Raw genomic sequence first — 19937 nt, 5'->3', positions numbered from 1 at the left:
CTTTCCATCTCACAGACACTGACCTTGAGTATGTTCAGCTTATCAGGATCCAAGGTGGCATTCAACAAGCTTTAAATGAAAACAGCATTCTGCACAGAGGACAGCTGCACTTCTTCATTCTGGTGCCAATCGGACATTTTCTACATTTGGGTGCAAAGACTAGAATTATGCTGTCAGGAGAACTATCCATCTAAGAACTGTTGTTTTCAAATGTCGGAACCATTGCTTGCTTTAAGGTCTAAACCTGTGCATATGGTAGCATGATATAGGAAGATGCACAGTGATTACACATGTTAATAAGAAAACCAGCATTTTCCCTCACAAATTCCAAACTTATCTCTTCCCAAATCTCTAACAACCTGCAGCTCCTCTACACAACTGAGTCATCTTGCCCTTAGCAGAGCAGACATTCCCATGACAGCAATAAAAGCTTTGAAGAAAGAGATTTACATAATTGTCATGGCAACCACAGATAAAATGGAAACAAGGCAATTCTAGAAGTCGTATGAAACTTTTAATAAGAAAAACACCAGAAATGTATTCAGAAAACTACATAAATATTTCACATTTACGAAATTATCGATATGTTTCACAAAATGTCATTAAAATTAACAGAATAGAAATATAAAACAGTTTCAGACCCAAACAAAACTCAGTTTAGGTCATAGCTTATAAAACAAGTCAAATTAACCTTGGAAAGGTTTGAGAAATAACTAACCCATTTTTCTGAAAGTGAGCTTCTCTAAAATGTCAGTAACTTCACTTACATGGTGACAAAAACACAGCCATACAGTACAGCGGAGACAAAGAGACGTCAAAGGTGCGGATCTCCTTCTTAGTTAATTATTCAACTGATTCTTCCTTGAAATCTGAAAAGGACGGATATAACGTTTAAAAAAAATGAATTTTCCACCTGGGTACACACATTAAAGCCAGTCAGACAGGATGCAGACATCACTGACATCAATGTCATTATAAAAACAGGTTGAAGTTAGTTTCAGAGAAAATGCTGGGGTGAGTGTTTGTTATTGACCGCAGGAGTCCAGAGGAGAGTGATGAGGAAGGGGGTCGGCGCATGCAAAGGTTGTCATTTCATTCGTTAGGTGAAGGAAGCCAAGTGAGCGGGAGGGTTGAAACGCACCCCTGGGGAGAGAAAAAAAAACAAGTTCTGCATTTCAATCGAGCCATCGTTTGTATCAATAACCCTTGTAGATGGCTTTCCATGGCATATATTATTCCTCTTGTTGTTTTGAATTCCGAGCATTAGCAGGAACATTGCCTGCTGCTGTTTAGCCTGTAAAAGCTCCAATGTACATACTGATGAATTGTGGTAAAAGTCATCTCTTTATACTGGCAAAGGGGCAACATGGCGTTAAGTTGGAACCATAGGGGAACCACAAGTGTCCTAAACCACTCTGTTGATTGTAGCGTTATCTAACCACCGTTTTCTGGGGTCTACTCGGACAGTTATGAGCGGGTGAATGGGTCGCTGATAAGACCCCGCTGCGTCGTCACCCGGGGACTGTTGTGTCCCAGGTGGGTTCTGGTCGGTGGCCTCACGTGGGATGGGACTCTTATTGCCGCAGACACCCTGAGCAGCGACACTTTCCCGGGGTTGTGTACCAACAGGTGCAACAGGTGACATGGCGCCTACAGCAGCGTCTCCGCTCACACTGGCTGGAATGTTGCCTGTAGCTGAGCAACCTTCAGGAGGGCTGTGGGAGGAGATGGTGGGAGCAGATTGTGAAACCGTCCTCTTTGATGAAGCAATGGGGGGTGTCTTAAAATTCCTTTTGAATGTTATCAGCACATGCTTAGAATCTCCTCCTTTTTGGTCCTGTTCTTTGATGGTGCTCAAGGTCGTTTCGGCCATATCTGGCCTTGACGTGCAGGGGAGGGCGTTTGCTCTTGTCGTGTTTATCAGAACCCTGAAGTTATCAAACAAGGCCACGCCCACAGCGGTTGTTTGTTTATCAGAAAGTTGGCCGCCGTCCTCATCCTCAGGAGATGGGCTAGTAGGGGTCAGAGTGGGGTTGACAGAGGTGGGCTCAGACAGGAGGAATGCTGATCTATGGCCGCCTCCACACACAGGCTGTGGTGAGCTGTGTGTGTATTCGGTTAGTGCACAATCCTCCAATGGGGGGTTAGGGGTGCAAGGTCTGACCAATGAATTATCAGATGCTGGCAGCGTTGGAGGGGGTCCATTTCTGGAAGGCACTGAGGAGGTTTGACCCAGTTGAGGACAAAAGGTAGAGGAAGTCACTACTGTGCTAGCAGCTGCATATGGCAAGATGGCAGAGGAAGTCACTATTCTGCGCTCGTCCTCCTCCATGTCTCCAGGTAGTACAGCCTCCCCCGAGTGATGCTTTGCTTTATGTCTCGCTCCTGACAGGGAGAGACCGCAAATCAGGACAGGAGGCAATGGGCAGCAGAGAAGAGGAGTTAAAGAACACAAGATGAAGTTTTTTTGTTCTCAGTTCAGATAAATCAAAAGATCTACCTCTGAACCCAGAAAGCTCAAGAACATATACTCACTGGTATCAGATGCTTACGGTGAAGCAGAGTCTTTAGTTTGAGTTAATTAGTTAGTCAGTCAAATGTCAGGAGTGATACTGATCATGCACAGCTTTGTCTAGGTTGTGGTCTGATTTGTGAGTGTGGAAGTTCCAAGTATATGATATGTTATGAGAGCTCAAATACACTGAGACCTCTCATCTGTCATCACCTTTATATTAACAAAAGATTAAAAAGGTGCAAATCTCCTCAAATCCAATCGGTTTATGCTGCCGGCCCGTGTGGCAGAGATCAAACCCACAAACAGCCTCACAATTCTCTCAACGTTTCCTTGATGTTGACCTACCCACTGAGGTGGAGCAGAGGGACTCACTGCTGCGACTACTCCTGTGCGGAGAGACGGCGCCCCCCGTCTGAGCTCTTCTGATGTTCTGCACGATCTCTAGCGCTACAAAAAAAGGAAATCGATGCAGTTGGTACAAATCACCCAAAAACTCTCATCAGTGGTTCCTAATGAGACGCCTACCTTCACTGAATGGAGCCATGTCGATAGGATCAAAAACCTCTTTGTTCAGGAGTAAAACCTTTGGGAGAGAAAGCGTCTCTATTAAGAAAATGAATCACCATAAAAAATGTGGTCTAAATCCCCACTGGAGTTCAGATCCCTTTGACACTTGCTAGGTTACCTGTGCATCGATGCCAATGGAACGCTCCCGGTCTGAGAGCATCTGGGCAATTTCCTTCAAGAGATTCAGTTTGACTTCATCCGATAGATCCAGATCCGGCCAGAAATGTAGAAAGTGGCGGTAGTGCCTCCACTGGAAGAGACAGAAGCGAGGGTGAAAATCCTGAAAGCATTGCAGATTGAAATATGTGAAACCCTCACGAGCACAGTAAGGGCGCCGCTCACTCACCACGTAATTGAACTGGTGCTTGGCGCTCACCACGTGTTCGCAGATCTTACTGACCCGGATCTTTAACCTGCAGCTCTCGCACAGAAAGATGGTATCCACAGATATTCCTCGACACTCCCACACAGAGCCCAGACCTGAGGACAACACACATACATCAACTCTACACACGCTCAAGCCTTCCTACAGTGAAATAACAGGGGTGAAGGTTTGCAGGACATACACATACACACACACACACACACACACATACCTATGACCGCTTGAGTGTCCATTCCCTTCACCATCAAGTATACGGACAAATTGCTGTGTTCCTCAGGTCTTCCGCCTTTGACAAACCCACGCAAGTAATGTAAGTATGTTGAACCTCAAAATAACAAATTCAGACTCAAAAATGTTCGACACGTACCTTCTGAGGTGTTTGGGAGAACCTGCGACACTGTGGGCTGGCTTGGTCCCATACTGTGTTCTGAGACTGTCATTGCCTGGAGTTCTTCTTGTCCCTGTCCTCTGGGACTTTGCTCGTCCGTGCTGGCTGTAGCAGATGGACATGGTGATGTTGCCAGCGTGCCTCCCAGCAGAATACCGGGATGCTCGTCTCCCTCCTCTCCGTCTCTCCACTCCAGCCCCTCTAGTCTTTCTCTCAAGCTAGAGGCGGGTGCGTCTGTGGTCTCTGAGCCGTTGCCAGGAGAACAACTCTTCTCTGTGGATACAGGGATGCAGCAATGTGAGACTTGGGTTTGCGTAAATGAATGGTGACAAACTCTGGGATAAATATTTATAAAGGCCAGGATCATATTAAAGGTGCTAACAATGTTACTTACTGCCTTTATACTTCAATTCAGATCCAGACTTCCGTTTGCCTGCAATTAGAGACAGTTGAGTGGCTGTGTATTATTATGTTTTCCAACCCTGCTGTCAAAGTGAAGTCTAGACAATGTTCATCTTGTGTTATTGGTACCTCTGATGAACGACTTATGAGCGCTTGCAGAAGTGACAGGCTCCGGATTTAGTTTGTCTCGTTCTGTGCCTTCCCCCGTCAAGCTCAGGTCCCCGTCTGCCTGTCCAGAGGCCAAAGGTCTGTCCTCTGTTGAGTTGGACTCCATTGCTGATGAAGAATGCAGTGATATAGATGAGCGGGCATTTAAATAAGAGGTGTTAGGAGTTGTTAAAAACAGTGTGCGAGAAAGGATTTGTGTGCTCACTGGAGATTTGAACAGGCCGTTTCTGGAGCTCACGTCTGCGTCGCACCGACTTGGAACTCGAAGAAAGTTTTGCCACTTCCCTCTGTTGCATATCTGAGAGACAACTCTGGTTAATTTGCATTCTATGAAAAACAGAGTAACTTTATACCTGGAGCAGAGCGAGAGTCTTGGGCGTAAAGCTTCACCTGTACTGGCTGAGGAAGCTTGCGGTCTTAAACTCTTTGGTTCATCTTCGGCTGTGGTGGACGACGAGACCTGCGGTTCCCTCTGCTTCTGCATGATTGATTTCAACCTAAGAATCGCTAAAAAGAAAGACAGGAACATCAACAACAGAGTATGTTTTCAAACAACGGCAATTTTCTATGGAAATCCCAATCAGAATTCAGAAATTTTTTTATTCCAAATTCAATCTGTTTGATCGTCGACATTAGTATGTTGGTCCAGACAGCAGTACGTATCAACATTCCCTCTCAAGACGAAGCACATTCCCTCAATAACCTTGAGACGTCTTTGTGTTGCTCTTGTAGTGTCTAAAAGTTCCATATTTATGTGTGATATTGTAGTCTTTAGAAGTTCCATAGTAGGTATGGTATCTGTGGAATGTGTAGGAGAGAGGCCTCTGGTTCAAGATGTAGGGATCCATAGAGGATGGGATACACAGGGCTTACCATGTCCTTCCTCATCTTCACATCATCGCCATCGAATGAACAACAACACTCTACAATCTTCTCAAATCTTCACTTAACACATTCAAGTGAGATCAACGTCGTCATGACTCACAGAGTCGTTTTGAATTTTTTTAGGCATATTTAGCTCAGATGATTTATGTTGCTTTTCTTATTGCAGATACAAGATATATTAATGTCTCACTACTGAAATACAAGAGTATGGAAATAACTCATTGAATTTAACAGCATGCCAATCCCCCAAAATACTGTTGTTTTGAGGCAGTGGTTCTACTTTCCTGGCATTCCAACACAAGACTCCCTACCTGTTTTGTCTGGAAGACTGGACAGCAGCTTGTAGTCTTCATGGCTCAATCCCACTTCCTAAAACAAAACAAACATTTCCATTAAACTACACTAAATTGAATTAATGGTAAGAAATGCACGAACACACACATAAACTATGTCTAAGTTTCAAATCATTTCTATTGCACAACAATCACTTTTTGTACTGGCACGACTCTGAACAGCTGAAGCTCATTATTGGTCAATTAAATCAGAACCTGAGACCTCGTTATGAAGGAAGACAAGAGGACTTCAAGCAAGAGAGTGAGGGAGTGAGCCAGAGAGAGAGAGAGCGAGAGCGAGAGCTAGAGCGAGAGAGAGAGAGAGAGAGAGAGAGAGAGAGTCACCTGGTGGGTGCATCCTGCCTTCTTCTCCTCCTCAGCCAAGCGGGTCACCAGCTGCAGCAACTCGCTTCCATCCTTGTTTTCTGCAGCGCTCCAGTCAGGGAACTTATATTTCTGTCAACAAAGTTTCAAACATTCCGTTACAATGTTAGACAAGCTTCCAGATTCCTCCAGGTGACGAAGGCCTTTGGAACACGCACCACGTAGTTGTAGCGATGGGAGTAGCTACTGATGTGCCCGGAGTTTTTCAGCTTGACTGAGCACAGCTGGCAGTAGACTTGTTGACGTTTTTCACATGTGATCTTAATCAGTTGGTTTACGCCTATAAAACACAGAATTTAGATAATCTCATCTCATTTAAATCAAAACTTACACACAATTCAAAAGTGAGGAGGAGAAAGAAATACTCACCGATGTGGGCGTTCTTCTCAGGCCTCATCTCACCGTTGGCAGCTTCCCTGGCCGATGCCTTATGGTTGGATGGGGACGGCGATGCCGAGGCTGGCGTGTTGCTCTTATGATGAATATGTGGCGAAGCCTTCGACTTCTCTGAACTCCTGGTTTGTGGAGACCCTTTGGTGTTTTCACTGACAGCAGAGGTTTTGTGAACAGCAGAAGTCACAGTTGGAGTTTTGGATGCAGTTCCAGGTTCTTTAGACTTTGAGGCGTTTCTGTCTGAGGCTGCATGTTGCAACGAGGCTCCAGTGTGAGAGAGGACTGCTGCTTTATTTGATTCACTTGTAATTTTGGATATCATCTCTTGTTTGTCTTTCAGTCCTTTGGTCACCGCTGCAGATTTGGAGGCTGCAGTCGTGTGTGAGGCTGTACAACGAGGGGCCTCTGGTGTCTGTTTGGAAGAGGTTGTAGTCAACGTGGAGGTTGCCGTGGTCAACGTGGCCGCTGCAGGGCAGCGGTTGGTGGCTGCTGTGGATTTGTGGGAGGTTGAGGAAGCTTTTGAGGTAGGAGCTGCTGTCTTAGTGTGAGCCTCAGAGGTGGTTTCCCTCAATTTTGCTGTGGTGTCAGTAGAAGTGGATGAAGTAGAAGTAGAGGTCCTAGTGGTGTCTGTAGGTTTCTGGATTTCTGCAGTGACACTGGCTGCTGTTAATTCAGTGCAGGTTCCTGCAGTATTTGAGGGGGTTGCTTTAACATTGAACTTCTCATGTGATGTCATGACAGACGTGGCCTCAGTTGCTGAGTCGGGCTGAGGAGGATCAATCTCCATGTCCACAACCTTTGAAATGAAACAGCACTTTCAGCAGAATGCCCACATTAAAGCCATCAAAGACCGGAAAAACAACAAAAAGCTTCTGGATCTAACTAACAATAAACAAACTATTTATACTCATACAAGAGGATGATTTGAATGATTGTACTATCACACATGGATTTATTCAACCAAAGATTGAACTACAATGCATGAGAACAGGCAATGACCATATAAACCATAGATGATGTATGGTGTTATGGTTGGTGTATTATCTGCAATTCTTCTGTTGCATGATCAAATATATGAAACATTAGTGCATAATCGCCCTCTGCAGTATTAGATTATTCTCTAAGTTCTAAACTTTGTATCTATATTCCCTGCTGCTTTAAGCAACTGATGGACAGAGGATAAACTCCACTGACCTGGAGGTTGTCTTCCTTAATGTCTTGCGGAGCACGAGGGGGGAGTCCACACATACCGGCTGGCCGCTCATGAAGCTCTCTCCCCATCTTCATGGCTGCAACATAAAATACAAGTTCAAACCTTTGTTAGATTTCACAAGATAAGCTAAAAACAAATCCAGAGATAAGAAGAAGAGAATTTCTTTTCTTAACTGCTTTTTTGCAGTGTGTTTAATCCAAACTAACTCACAATTTAAAAGTGAAGAGGAGGTTTCCTATTAAGAAATACTCACCAACGTCAGCGTTCTTCTCAGGCCTCATCTCACCGTTGGCAGCTTCTTTGGCCGATGCCTTATGGTTGGATGGGGACGGCGATGCCGAGGCTGGCGTGTTGCTCTTATGATGAATATGTGGCGAAGCCTTCGACTTCTCTGAACTCCTGGTTTGTGGAGACCCTTTGGTGTTTTCACTGACAGCAGAGGTTTTGTGAACAGCAGAAGTCACAGTTGGGGTTTTGGATGCAGTTCCAGGTTCTTTAGACTTTGAGGCGTTTCTGTGTGAGGCTGCATGTTGCAACGAGGCTCCAGTGTGAGAGAGGACTGCTGCTTTATTTGATTCACTTGTAATTTTGGGTATCATCTCTTGTTTGTCTTTCAGTCCTTTGATCACCGCTGCAGATTTGGAGGCTGCAGCCGTGTGTGAGGCTGTACAACGAGGGGCCTCTGGTGTCTGTTTGGAAGAGGCTGCCGGCGACTTGGAGGTTGCCGTGGTCAACGTGGTCGTTACAGGGCAGTGGTTGGTGGTTGCTGTGGATTTGTGGGAGGTTGAGGAAGCTTTTGAGGTAGGAGCTGCTGTCTTAGTGTGAGCCTCAGAGGTGGTTTCCCTCAATTTTGCTGTGGTGTCAGTAGAAGTGGATGAAGTAGAAGTAGAGGTCCTAGTGGTGTCTGTAGGTTTCTGGATTTCTGCAGTGACACTGGCTGCTGTTAATTCAGTGCAGGTTCCTGCAGTATTTGAGGGGGTTGCTTTAACATTGAACTTCTCATGTGATGTCATGACAGACGTGGCCTCAGTTGCTGAGTCGGGCTGAGGAGGATCAGGAGGAGGGAGTCCACGCCAACCAGCTGGGCGCTCATGAAGCTCTCTCACCATCTTCATGCCTGTGAAGGTCACGCAATAGTTTTTCCAAAAATTGCTTTTTGAAGTGTCATTTATGAATTCTAAAAGGTAATAAAAAAAATCTCTCACCAGAATTACAGTTTTCCTCTGAGATGTATTTGTACGTGTCTTGATCCAGAACTAAATCCTGCAGTGAAAAGATGCATAATAAGATTAATTTCAAATCTCTTAAAAATCTAATTTGAACCCAGGTGAACATGTGATCCAGTTTAAGGTGTCTGCATCAATATAAATATGGTAATGTATCAAATCAGTTTATATCAGTTTTTAATAGACATTGTGAAAATCAGTTACATTATGTGTGGAATACTGAAATAAGACACACATGTATCTGTTCTGTTATAGGGTTCTATATAATTCATAGATAAATTGAAGTCTAAATTCATGACATCGTCTACTCACCACTAGAATCATCTGATTGTGAAAATGGCTGATGATAATCTGCTCGGTGATCTTCACTGAACAGTATTCACAGAAGTAGATGGGCTGCTGTCCATCACACTTGCATGCAAATATTCTATTTAAACCTAAAAGAGGAAATTATTAATGAACACACAGAATGGATAATGAAATGAAAGTGTGTTTAGAGGACTTCCGTCATCGGGAAAAAACAAATGGACAACATTTTTCCTAAAATCAAACACACTGAGGGGACACGGCCATAAGTTCTCTCAAATGGAAACCTTTTCTTTTCTACTTTACAGATCTACAGGCGATACTTGAGGATCTTGAATGTTGAGGATGAACATATTTTCACTTTTCTTATCTTTGGAGCCACAAAGTCTAGAAAGGTGTAAGTCTGTGAATGGAATGTAGGAGCTCTTTGTCTTAAGCAAGTTGAGACACACCAGATGTTAATGCTCAAAGAAGTACTCAAGACAGCGCTGAAATAAACTCTTTTGGTCTTCTGATCTCAGTGAGCCTGCTTGGTAAATTTGCAGATTTTGAATCACAGATCAATGACCAGAGACTTTAACACCATAGGGTTCAAGTCTCAGGGGTCTGTTTAAGCCTTGGGCTTAAACAGCTCACATACAGTTAACAGTCAAAATGGTTTACAGTGGTCTCAGGTGTTTTGTCAATACCCACTGAACAGGTCTTTTCTTCAGTGATAAGCAACTGTATAAATATGTCAGAAAGTCAGAGTTCGAGAGAGACTCATCCCGGAGTCTCTCACAAGCGTTCCATGGTGCTTGTCTTGATGCTGTACTTTGTGTAATAAAACCTTATTATACAAGCAAAGACATGGTCAGCGGAGATTCCTTCCTTCATCTTCACATCATCGCAATGCCAGATTCTACTAAATATGTTTCTTTTTTTACATAAAAAAAACAAAAAACAAAGCGGGAAGACATGAAGACATGCAGTCAATTTTGCAAGGAACAGCAAACCGAGGCTGGTTCATGAACGCAGACGCTGAAGACTCCAGGTGCTCTTCCATGTTTACACACTGAGGAGCAGCCACTCAATGTGGCGTAAACGTACCTTTAATCATTGTGGTCTTATCAGCTGCGTCCACCCCCTCATGTAAACGCTGCCTTTTGTTATCCGTTGCACTGCTCGCGTCCTCGCCGGGACAGCTGTTGTGTGAACTTTCACACTTGCTGCTTTTTAGCTTCTCAATCAGGACGCCTCTGCTTCTTTTGTTTCTTCCCTTTCCTGCCTCTGCTCCGTTGTCTGGATGCTGGACTAATTCTGAGGCCTCACAACTTTTCTCCGGCTTTTTTGTCTTCTTACCCATCATCACAGGGTCCGAAACGCTTTCAGAAATCGCCTTGTTTCTCTTTTGGGATTGTTTTTCATTTGGTGCGAGCTTCTTCTTATCGGCATCCTTCACTGCGTCATCTTCACTTGCCACGTACTTTTCAGTCTGATTGCCGTGTGAACATTCTCCACTGCTCGCTGTCACTTCTGTCCCGACGCTTTTCTGCCCATCATCTGTCACATTGTCTTTGTCCATTTCTTTTGTTGTTTCTGTAGGGACTAAGACACACGCAATAAAGATGTGTGACATTTTATGCACTGTTAGTACTATACAAAAAAACACAAGGATCACACTGAAGACAGTTGCATGAAGTACATTGTTGTGTCAAAACAGCTGTTACATTACATCTTACTTATTTATCACAGTAACATGTCAAGTTCGAATGCTTAGAACTAGAAGAATTCCCTCTACTGAACGCCCCGCCCCCCCTTGGTCTTTCTCAATGCTTCTCCTTTTTATCTTTGACAGCAGACACAACACACAGTAACAGGAGGTCACCCAAAATACTTGATTTAGCTCACCCAGCTTCTTTTTAGCCTTTATTGGAGGGAACAGTTGTCCTTCCCCATTTGACCTCTTAGCACCCGAGATGAGATTTACGGCTGAGGGGGGAAAAAATAGTTAAGTAAACAGTCAAGACTCCACCTTGCCGTTACGTATGCAAAACTTACAGGTAGACGTTTGCTCACCTTGATCATAGGGGCATGTCTCTATGATGGGCTCGTGCATTATTACTCTCTTTTAAAGGCAAAAAGGAGAAACATCAACACATGGTAGACAACACGGATTCAATATTAAATGTCTGATGCTGATTACCTGTGCAGATGACAAAGGGTGTGTAAGGGCTGCCTGTTTGGCCAAATCCAATAATGTTCCTGTGGAACCTGAGCAGGAGTCCAGTGAGCCTGGGTGGAAGTACTTCTACACGACCACAAACACACGTACGGCCCGTGTTCAAAGCTCTGCATCTATACATGTATGTTCTTAAACATGTTGTTCCAACAGCGTTAACATTATTGGTTCATACTCACCAGAAATGTTACTATATGTTCCCGACTGAAAATGTGAGCATGGCATTCTTCCTCCGACAGCTTCCTGGTACAGAGCAAGCATAAGTAGGCCCACCCTCCGAAAGGAAACAGCTGGTTACACACGTTGTACTCCACTATAAACTCCTGACCTGGAAACATCAGGTAACAGGTGAGGTTACATGGTGGGGAGTGTAGCGTACAACCTGTGCTCTCAGCGACCTTTAATGTCTCCAAATGTTGTGTGATAACGGGTTGTGTATTACTTGTGACAAGACTGCCCCAAAGAAAGGGCAGCAAGAAAATGATTGAATACATATTGATCCATGTTGGTAGTTATTGAGGGTTATCTGAGGGTCTACAGAGGCAATGAGAGTCCTCTTCATGCTACAGTAAGGCAGGTTGCTACGACGACTCACCCAGCAGCGGAAAATCCTGATTGTGTTTGAAGTGGCCAAATGTTTCAACCCATGGAACTACACACACACAAACACACACACACAGAAAATGATCACAAGTAACAAAACATTATTCATGTAATTAAAGAGAAGCTTTCGGTTTCGGTGGTTGAAGCACTAACCTCCCCTATGTGAACGATGTTGATACGGTCGAAGCGTCTCCAACACTGCAGATAATGACAAAGACAAAACACGTCAATTACTTTGGTGTCTCTGAGAAAAAGCACCAGACATAACCTGGGTCTTTGTGATGGTCCTTGGTCAATTGTGATGAAAACAACACTTACTACTTTGATTGTGTGATTCATCTGGAGGATACAGCCCGTATGGGATATCAAATACCTGTAAAAGTAAAGATCCTCCATCAGTAATGAATAAAAAGGATGATATAGTTTGCTTTCTCATAACACAACAATCACAATTTTTGATTTTTATGCTATGCTTCTGGTAAAATGACTTCCTTGCAACAGATGTGCATTATTACCTTCACCACCCGTTCATTTGGATTCTTTTTCCTCTGTTCTTCCGTCGCGAGTGACTTCAGCTCTTGCAGTTGCAGCTGGACGTCCCAGGCAAAAGGCAGCCGGCGCGGATTCTGCAACAACTGCAACACCGAGAGCAATTTAACCACTCGAACGCAAAGGCAACAAAACTGTGCTCAAAAAACAGCGTTTGCTATTCAAAACCACCGGCGCAAAACCAAACCTCACCAAGGCGAGCGTGAGATGTTTTCTGGAGCGGAAGTGTTTGTTGACTTTCTTGTTGGAGAAAACCTCCTCACATGCAAAACAGATGTTCAAGGGTGGGACCACAGCCTGAGTGCTGATGCACAGCACGATGTGAGGGACGCCTCAAAAGACAAGTAGACACACATTAATATTCAGCAGCTTTGTGACATTGTAGAACATTATAAGCTGAAAACACGTTGAACTTAAGAGTGAGCTTACCTATAATTGGCTCAACGTTTTCAGTGATGCACTTGTACAATCTCAACAAGGGAATGTATGCTAATATTGAAAGGAAGGAGAGATTACACAGGATGTTCAAAACTATCTGTAAAAAGCATTAAAAAAACCACACACACAAACGTCTAAATATTGTAGTTCTGCCCGCTTGTTTCAATGAACTGAAAGCAAACACATACTAAATGTACTGTATATACACAGAAAGTTTTGAGTACCTCTCTCGTAACCGTCACCCAGCTGTCCTGTATGAGAGGATAAACAAAGAACATCTGGTCAGATTTATATCAAAGATGTTAATAGTCACCCCCCCCCCAGAAAAAGTAAAGTGAGTCATACCTGGACCAAAGATATTCTTCATCACCTGGTGACACACACACACACACACACACACACACACACACACACACACACACACACACACACACACACACACACACACACACACACACACACACACACACACACACACACACACACACACACACACACACACGTTAGGAAATATTTGACTTTATTATCAGCAATAGTGTCCATGCTTCTGATGAGGCTTTACCATTTTGTGATCCCACGTTTTCACATGTGAGATGTACTGCCCCACTGTGTGGAAGAGGAAGTTGCAGTCCTGCCAGGAGATAAAAGGTCAAACAAATGAGAAGTGAGACAACGTTGAACAACATCTCAATTCCTCTAAAAGGCGGGACTTTGTACTCACCTGACAGGAGAGTTTGCAGGAGGTTATCCTAGGACGAGGCACTGGAGAAAAAAATATTAGTTTTCTTAATCCCATGTTGGTTGGGACAGTAATCGTGAATGACATCACATTTGACATTTTCAACCAGGAGGAAGAAAAAGCTTTGTTTCCCTCTTCCGTCGGTCTTAAAGTATATGTATGACCCTGGTAATTGGTCAGTTGTGAAGTTTACATTGAATTGTACTTACCCAGCTGGTCCGCCAGTGTGACTTTGGTGCTCTCATTTTCTTTTCTCAAAGATTCCCCTTTGTTTAAACCTTAACACCAAAATAGACCCAATGAGACAAAAGTGTAAACACGTAGGCATTTAAACATCCCATCTATTCTGTTTTGCAAGTATCTGAACAAGCTTTGTGAAACCCAGAGCAGATGTGAGAAGTGACAGCTGGAGACTCATCTGTCACTGCAAATGTGACAGATGTGCTGAAAACCTTAATCCCTGCCCCAGCTGGGTAGAGGTCATTTCCTGTTTTGAAGTAACAAAACACCTTTTGCATTCATGTTGTGGTTCCCCTTTTACTTCTGCAGGTCGTAGCCACACATTATTGTCTTGAGATCTGTCTAATGTCTTACTTCGGCATACACAGGAAGTCAGATCCATGGAGAGCATGCCCATATATGGCGGGCTTCTCTGTGTTGTAATGGAACAGGCTGCCTCAGCTTATTATCCGTCCATGTCCTTCACAGGGAGTATGTGGTCTGGGCTTAAGGCCAAGGCAAGACCACCTCACTCATAACTTCATAGGTGCTTAATAAAAGGCACAGATAAAGACTTAAGTTCAAACATTCAGTTTACATTAAACATAACACAATTGTAGGAAAGGTTCTTGGTGCAACTCCAAATAAACAAACAGGACAAACAAACACACAAAACAAACGGACACACACTCTCCAATTTGTCGTGCTGACCGGTGCCGACTGTCCTGTAACATCCTCCCCCTGATGTTTAACCCCTTCACCCCAGCCTCATGTTACAAATGAAGTAGCGTAATATTGTGTAACTGTTACCGGTCTTTTGTGGAGATTTGCTCGCTCGAGACAATCTTTGACGCTTTGCCTTGCGGCTTGTGGGAGGTGACGGCGGCAGCCGCCTGTCCTTCGGCATGATGCAAATGGTTTCACTTTGGAAAAATATCAAGCTTATTCTCTGCTCTAGGGACGTCCTCCTGCGCGGTCTTTAAGTAGCGTCTGTGTCTGTGTGAGGCCATTTATATGACATCGGCATGATGTCATCAGCAAATGTGACATAATTCATGATGTCATTATGGGGGGCCGGGGCTAGGGTGGTTCTATTTATGATGATGTTGAGAATAATTGATCTGAGCACAGTATATTCCGATGATTGATCCAACACTGAGTGTATGAAGCTGTAACTATATATATCTTCTTGTACATTGAGGAATACCTTGCATGGATGTCTCAGAAGTGCCCTCTCTCCCTCTTCTAATGAGATGCTGAAAGGAATGTGGAATTGGCATGCTGACCAAAAGATAAGTGATAATGGACAGGTTAGGAATTCACTAAGTGCACAATGACTAATGATAAGAAATAAGGTATAGCTTGGGGATTCACTAGACTCAGCACAATAGGAAGTGTCCTGAAGGAGGCGAAACCCTGTTTATGGGAGGGGTTTCGATATTATTACTATTTTTAAAATCTGCAAGGTAGCAATACACTATGAGAACTAAGAGGCTAATTATAATAGTGGAAAGTACCCAAAAAATGTAGGGCAAGGGGAAGGGCTTGGGGCGTGGAAACCCCAAGCCCAAAAGAGTATATAAAGAGGGGGCGGAGATATACAATTCAGAGCAACCCCGGGGTTCCCTCTCACTTTGTTTCATTTGTACTTGTTCCATGGTTTACTTCCAAATTTACTTGGATCAGAAGATCGGTTTCCTCAACTTTTCTTAGACTCGATTAAGAGGGTCCATAACGTTATACAGATTGTAACTGAAGTGAAGTTATTTACTAGCCAGAACCTTGAAGATTGATTTGAAGTAAAGTTTTGACGTATTATTGCCACGTCAATGACATAAACATCAGTCACATGCTGCCAAGTTGCGACTCAGCAGGTTTTACTCTATTCCTCACATTACCAAACCAGCAATTTAACGTTCATTTGTCGTTTTTCCGTGACCCTAAATACTATATAACCCTCCTTGTTTGCCCTTCTATCTTATCACGGTTGTGCATTCACAGTTAATTGGTGAGGTGAAGTTCTGCACTTACTTAGCTTCTCCCCCGGTGTGACGATGGTTATCAAGCTGCTCTCGTTGTTTCCTTTTCTCATAGATTCCAATTTGCTCAAACCTAAATGCCACCAGACTCAAATTAGTGAAACCTCAGGATTCCATTAGAGACACAGTATATTCACACAGACAGTATAAATGGAAATGAAAACCCACCTTCTGCATAACAGGAGCGGCTCAGTGATGTGAATAAGGCAGCTCCCACACTCACTTGCTTTAACACAAAGCCAGGCAGAGTCACGTTAATATACATGAAAGAGACAACTCGGTGTATCTTTAAAATATGCATTTCAGACATTTTGCTTTCCCTCACCTTTATACCCATGTCGGCAGTTTGGTGTATTTCAGTTGCCTGCTTTGCCAAATTCAGGATGATATCGGCAAACGCGTTGTAAATGTTGTAGGATTCCTTTGACACCAAAGTACGAGGATGCCAAGCCTTCTGCAAGGATGAAAGCAGACACATTTACAAAATCAGACATGTTTTGATTCCTTTATGTTTCCAATCCACCCAAATTGTGTTTCCTCCGCTTCACACCTCCACCAGTGACATAGCGACTTACGAAGTAAGCGTGGATGTGGTCGAAGCTTATGACGTGTTTGATGATCACATGAGAGGCCACAGTTTGGCAGCAGAGCGTGCAGAAGTAGTGTCGCTTCTCCGTCTGCTCAGCACAAACACATTCCACCAGGTGCTGCGTGCCTACAGGGGCACAACACAAACCACAATTACCAAATGACTCAACCAACCAGTGTGTTACATCAAGAATTACTGGATTAGGTACATATACTGACCGAGAAGGGGATGCGTCCGGTTGCTGTCTTTTAGGTACGTTTGTATCTTCAACCTGTTTTTCAAGACACCTAGATGAGAAGACAATGAGACGTGTGAGAGACATCACAAGTAACAGGCTTAGAAATCAAAAGAACCATGAGAGACGGACTGAACTCCATGACTGAGCGACGGGGACTTCAATCCTCACCTTGGAACACAGCCAGAAGCTTGTCATTTTCACTCAGTGTTTGCATCACTAGGAAGAAAAGAATCAGAAATATATTCATAAGCAGGCGATGTGATACACAAAAACAAAAAGGTTGATTGGGAGAGTGAAATGTTGTGGGCCTGTACCTTCAGCGTAGCTCTTTGGGACAAGCGATGACATGAGATGTTGAGGCAACGTCAACACCTGGACAGATAACATGTAGGTCATTTACAAAAGGTTACCTCACACTTGGACATCACCTAAGACTGAACATCTCCGGGTCCAAACCTGCAGCTGGCCGCACCCTCCGTCCTGTGCGTCCTTTATGGCCTTGGGCTTCAGAGCCTTCTTCATATCCATGCCGGGAATCCAGGCGAAACTCAGCTTATTGGGTTCCATGCAGTTCTAAAAATTGCAATATACGAAATCAAACCGAGCTCCTTGAATGTTCACGTTCAGCGCATGCGTGATGGAGCGCCGGCGCTTACGTAGAAGTTGGCTTGATGATCCGGAGAATGCAGGTGGGACAAAAGAAATCTCTCGGGACACGTCTGTGTGCAGGCGTGGCACAGGTAGAGCTTGGCTTTGTATTCTGTGCTATAGCACACGGTCACAAAAGACAAGCCTGGAAGAAGAAAGAAAATGTCAACGTAGATCCAACAGCTGCTGGACGTATTGCTTCAAGGATCAATTCACTCACCTATGATTGGTTCTGTGAGGTCACTAATCACTGCTGGCTTCGTTATATGAAGGTAGGGAAGGAGATGTCCTCTGTCTGTCCGAAGGTTTAGGATTCGTTATTCACACATACGTCACAGCTCACAGACATTGGCATCATGACATGCTACATGCTGTAAGAATCCCAAACTAGCTAACAAATAAAACAACCTTACCAAGGATCCAGGCCTTATCTGAAAAATAAAGATGGGACACATTTATTTTCATTTATGCTTCAGACGTACATGTAAAAATATAGTATTGTCTACAGCTAAAAGGTATTTGTTGTGTTTGGATGGGGAAAATGTGTGAATGCTCTCTGTGTCTGTGTGTGTGTGTGTGTTGCCAACCAGCCGAGGGTAAACATTACCTTGCGGGAAGGTTTCCATCATTTTCTGTGGGTACAGAACACAGGAAACACAGAGGAATGAGGTTTATGTATGTAAATGCTGATGCAAAGCAGAAACACCAAAGAATATGTGAGCAATGAGTGCCTACCTGTCGATGAGCCAGTGAGTGCATGTGGCTTTTTAATTTAGAAACCCTTGTGAATGCAACAACGCAGACCTGCAACAGGAAAACAAGTAATGGTATCAGCAAGCAACTCAGAAATAGAACAACAATAAATAGATCAATCACAATAGATCATCACTTGGGAATTTAGACACAAGTTTTGTGAATGATAACATTCCCTTCACATTTGTAGTTTCTAAAAGTTCCATTATCATGTGTGGTCTCTGTGGAATGTGTAGGTGAGAGGCCTCTAGTTCAAAATGTAGGGGTCCATAGAAAATGGGGCCCCTCGTCTTATCTTGTATTATTACAGATTTTTTATCAAAAAAACAACCATACTTTATATAGGGCCTGAACAAGGGTTTCGGGAGAGATTCATATTGGCTTCGGAACCTCTCACAGGCAATCTATGGTGTTTGTTTTGATGCTGTACTTTTTGTAATAAACCTTTTTTTCCCTTCTTTATCTTCACATCATCACCATCGAATGAACAACAAGACATTTACATTTGAATATGCAACTCATTTGCTTTGTTTATCTCCTCTTTTTCTACATTTCTTTATAAAATATTTAGCACAATAAGATTTGTACTTTTTACTCATGAATTGGTTAATTGATTCGGATCATAAAAGTTTAAGATATTTTAATTAGATTTTCAATTTATAATCAACAAACTGGTGAAGAAAAACTCTCATACATTCATCCCTGCTTGTATCTACTGACATCATTCCGAATCTAAACCATCGTCCATCACTCATCAGTACGAAAACTAAACTCACTCACTCTCTAACAGTGCACAGCGCCCCCTCAGGCTCTAACGCCTCAAGTAGGTGTGTGTGTAAACCTCGACATGTAATTTCACACGCGCGCGCTACTGTTATTCCTGCTATTGCTTACACGTGTGTTTGTTCGGCTACTCAGAGGGGAAAAATTGTGCAAACTGTGCGACGGCAAGCACGGGGAAAAAACTGGAACCACGCACAAAGACGCCCACACACAAACAAACAGACACAGAGGTAAAACAAATCCACTCACCTGGCAAGCTACGAGTTTACCCTCCATCACCGCCGTTTGAATCAACCTCTACCCCAAAGGAAGTCAAAGCCAAAACCAACAAAGTAGACGTCGTCGGCAAAAACTGTTCCTTTAGCGCGATGGCGAAGAGTGTAAAGCATCCAAATGAGAGAGAGAGAAATGTAGCGGCTCCGCCTCTGAGTGGGTCCTCCAATCACACACTCAGCGGACTCTAGACGTGAGTTTGGAAACTTCGTTGCAGGGAAGTGAAGTGCACGCGCGCGCGTGACCGGAGCCCGAGTTCCTGCTAGTCTTTAAATTCATGCAAGTATTATTGTCAACACTTTTGATTTTGGGTGATTTTAATAGATAAACTTATATCATTTTTTTTACAGTATGTTAATGAGGATAACACACATAAGGTCAGAAGGTTATGGCACAGATATAATGTCCTAAACCTAAATGACTGACAAAAAGAGGAAGCAGATGGAAGTTTGTAATCTGCACCTTCCTTTGACAAATCACTGACTCATGTTCTGTTCTGGCAGGAAACTAAACTGTTTCTATACTCACATGCAATAAAGGCCCATTTTATATAGGCACTTTTTCATGTCTTCATGAGTTAGAGAGACTCATTCTAAGGAAAATATGACATAATTCATTGTCATTACATCTAAATCAGAGAGGACACGTTCAAGAACACACACACACGCAACATAGTTAGGT

The 19937-nt window shown here is 43.5% G+C and overlaps 1 protein-coding gene across 1 annotated transcript; it reads right to left on the bottom strand.

Annotated features, from left to right (window-relative positions):
- Window positions 1-737: 737 nt before the first annotated feature.
- LOC142989701 (uncharacterized) lies at window positions 738-19461 on the bottom strand. Its single transcript, XM_076139345.1, has 49 exons — window positions 19233-19461; window positions 18183-18251; window positions 18055-18079; window positions 17861-17878; window positions 17668-17742; window positions 17456-17592; window positions 17256-17372; window positions 17114-17171; window positions 16968-17015; window positions 16780-16848; window positions 16548-16687; window positions 16298-16426; window positions 16141-16198; window positions 15965-16045; window positions 13924-13992; window positions 13697-13737; window positions 13538-13606; window positions 13321-13345; window positions 13200-13226; window positions 12967-13026; window positions 12730-12869; window positions 12504-12623; window positions 12307-12361; window positions 12142-12186; window positions 11981-12037; window positions 11565-11713; window positions 11350-11454; window positions 11223-11271; window positions 11055-11135; window positions 10254-10751; window positions 9171-9295; window positions 8838-8895; window positions 7886-8749; window positions 7614-7708; window positions 6396-7215; window positions 6185-6306; window positions 5988-6098; window positions 5622-5679; window positions 4816-4932; window positions 4631-4723; window positions 4387-4533; window positions 4250-4288; window positions 3835-4128; window positions 3679-3753; window positions 3429-3562; window positions 3201-3332; window positions 3041-3098; window positions 2861-2962; window positions 738-1143 (listed from the first exon to the last, which is right to left on the bottom strand). The coding sequence occupies exons 1-49, from the start codon at window positions 19257-19259 to the stop codon at window positions 1100-1102; spliced, it is 6129 nt and encodes a 2042-aa protein (XP_075995460.1). The 5' UTR covers window positions 19260-19461; the 3' UTR covers window positions 738-1099.
- Window positions 19462-19937: the final 476 nt, after the last annotated feature.

This window comes from Genypterus blacodes, unplaced genomic scaffold, assembly GCF_046128005.1.
Source record: "Genypterus blacodes isolate CSIRO-AG114 ecotype Tasmania unplaced genomic scaffold, CSIRO-AGI_Gbla_v1 ptg000438l_1, whole genome shotgun sequence".
NCBI classification, from domain to species: Eukaryota; Metazoa; Chordata; class Actinopteri; order Ophidiiformes; family Ophidiidae; genus Genypterus; species Genypterus blacodes.
The sequence above is the reverse complement of the archived record's forward strand: the minus strand, read 5'-3'. Positions and strand labels throughout refer to the sequence as shown.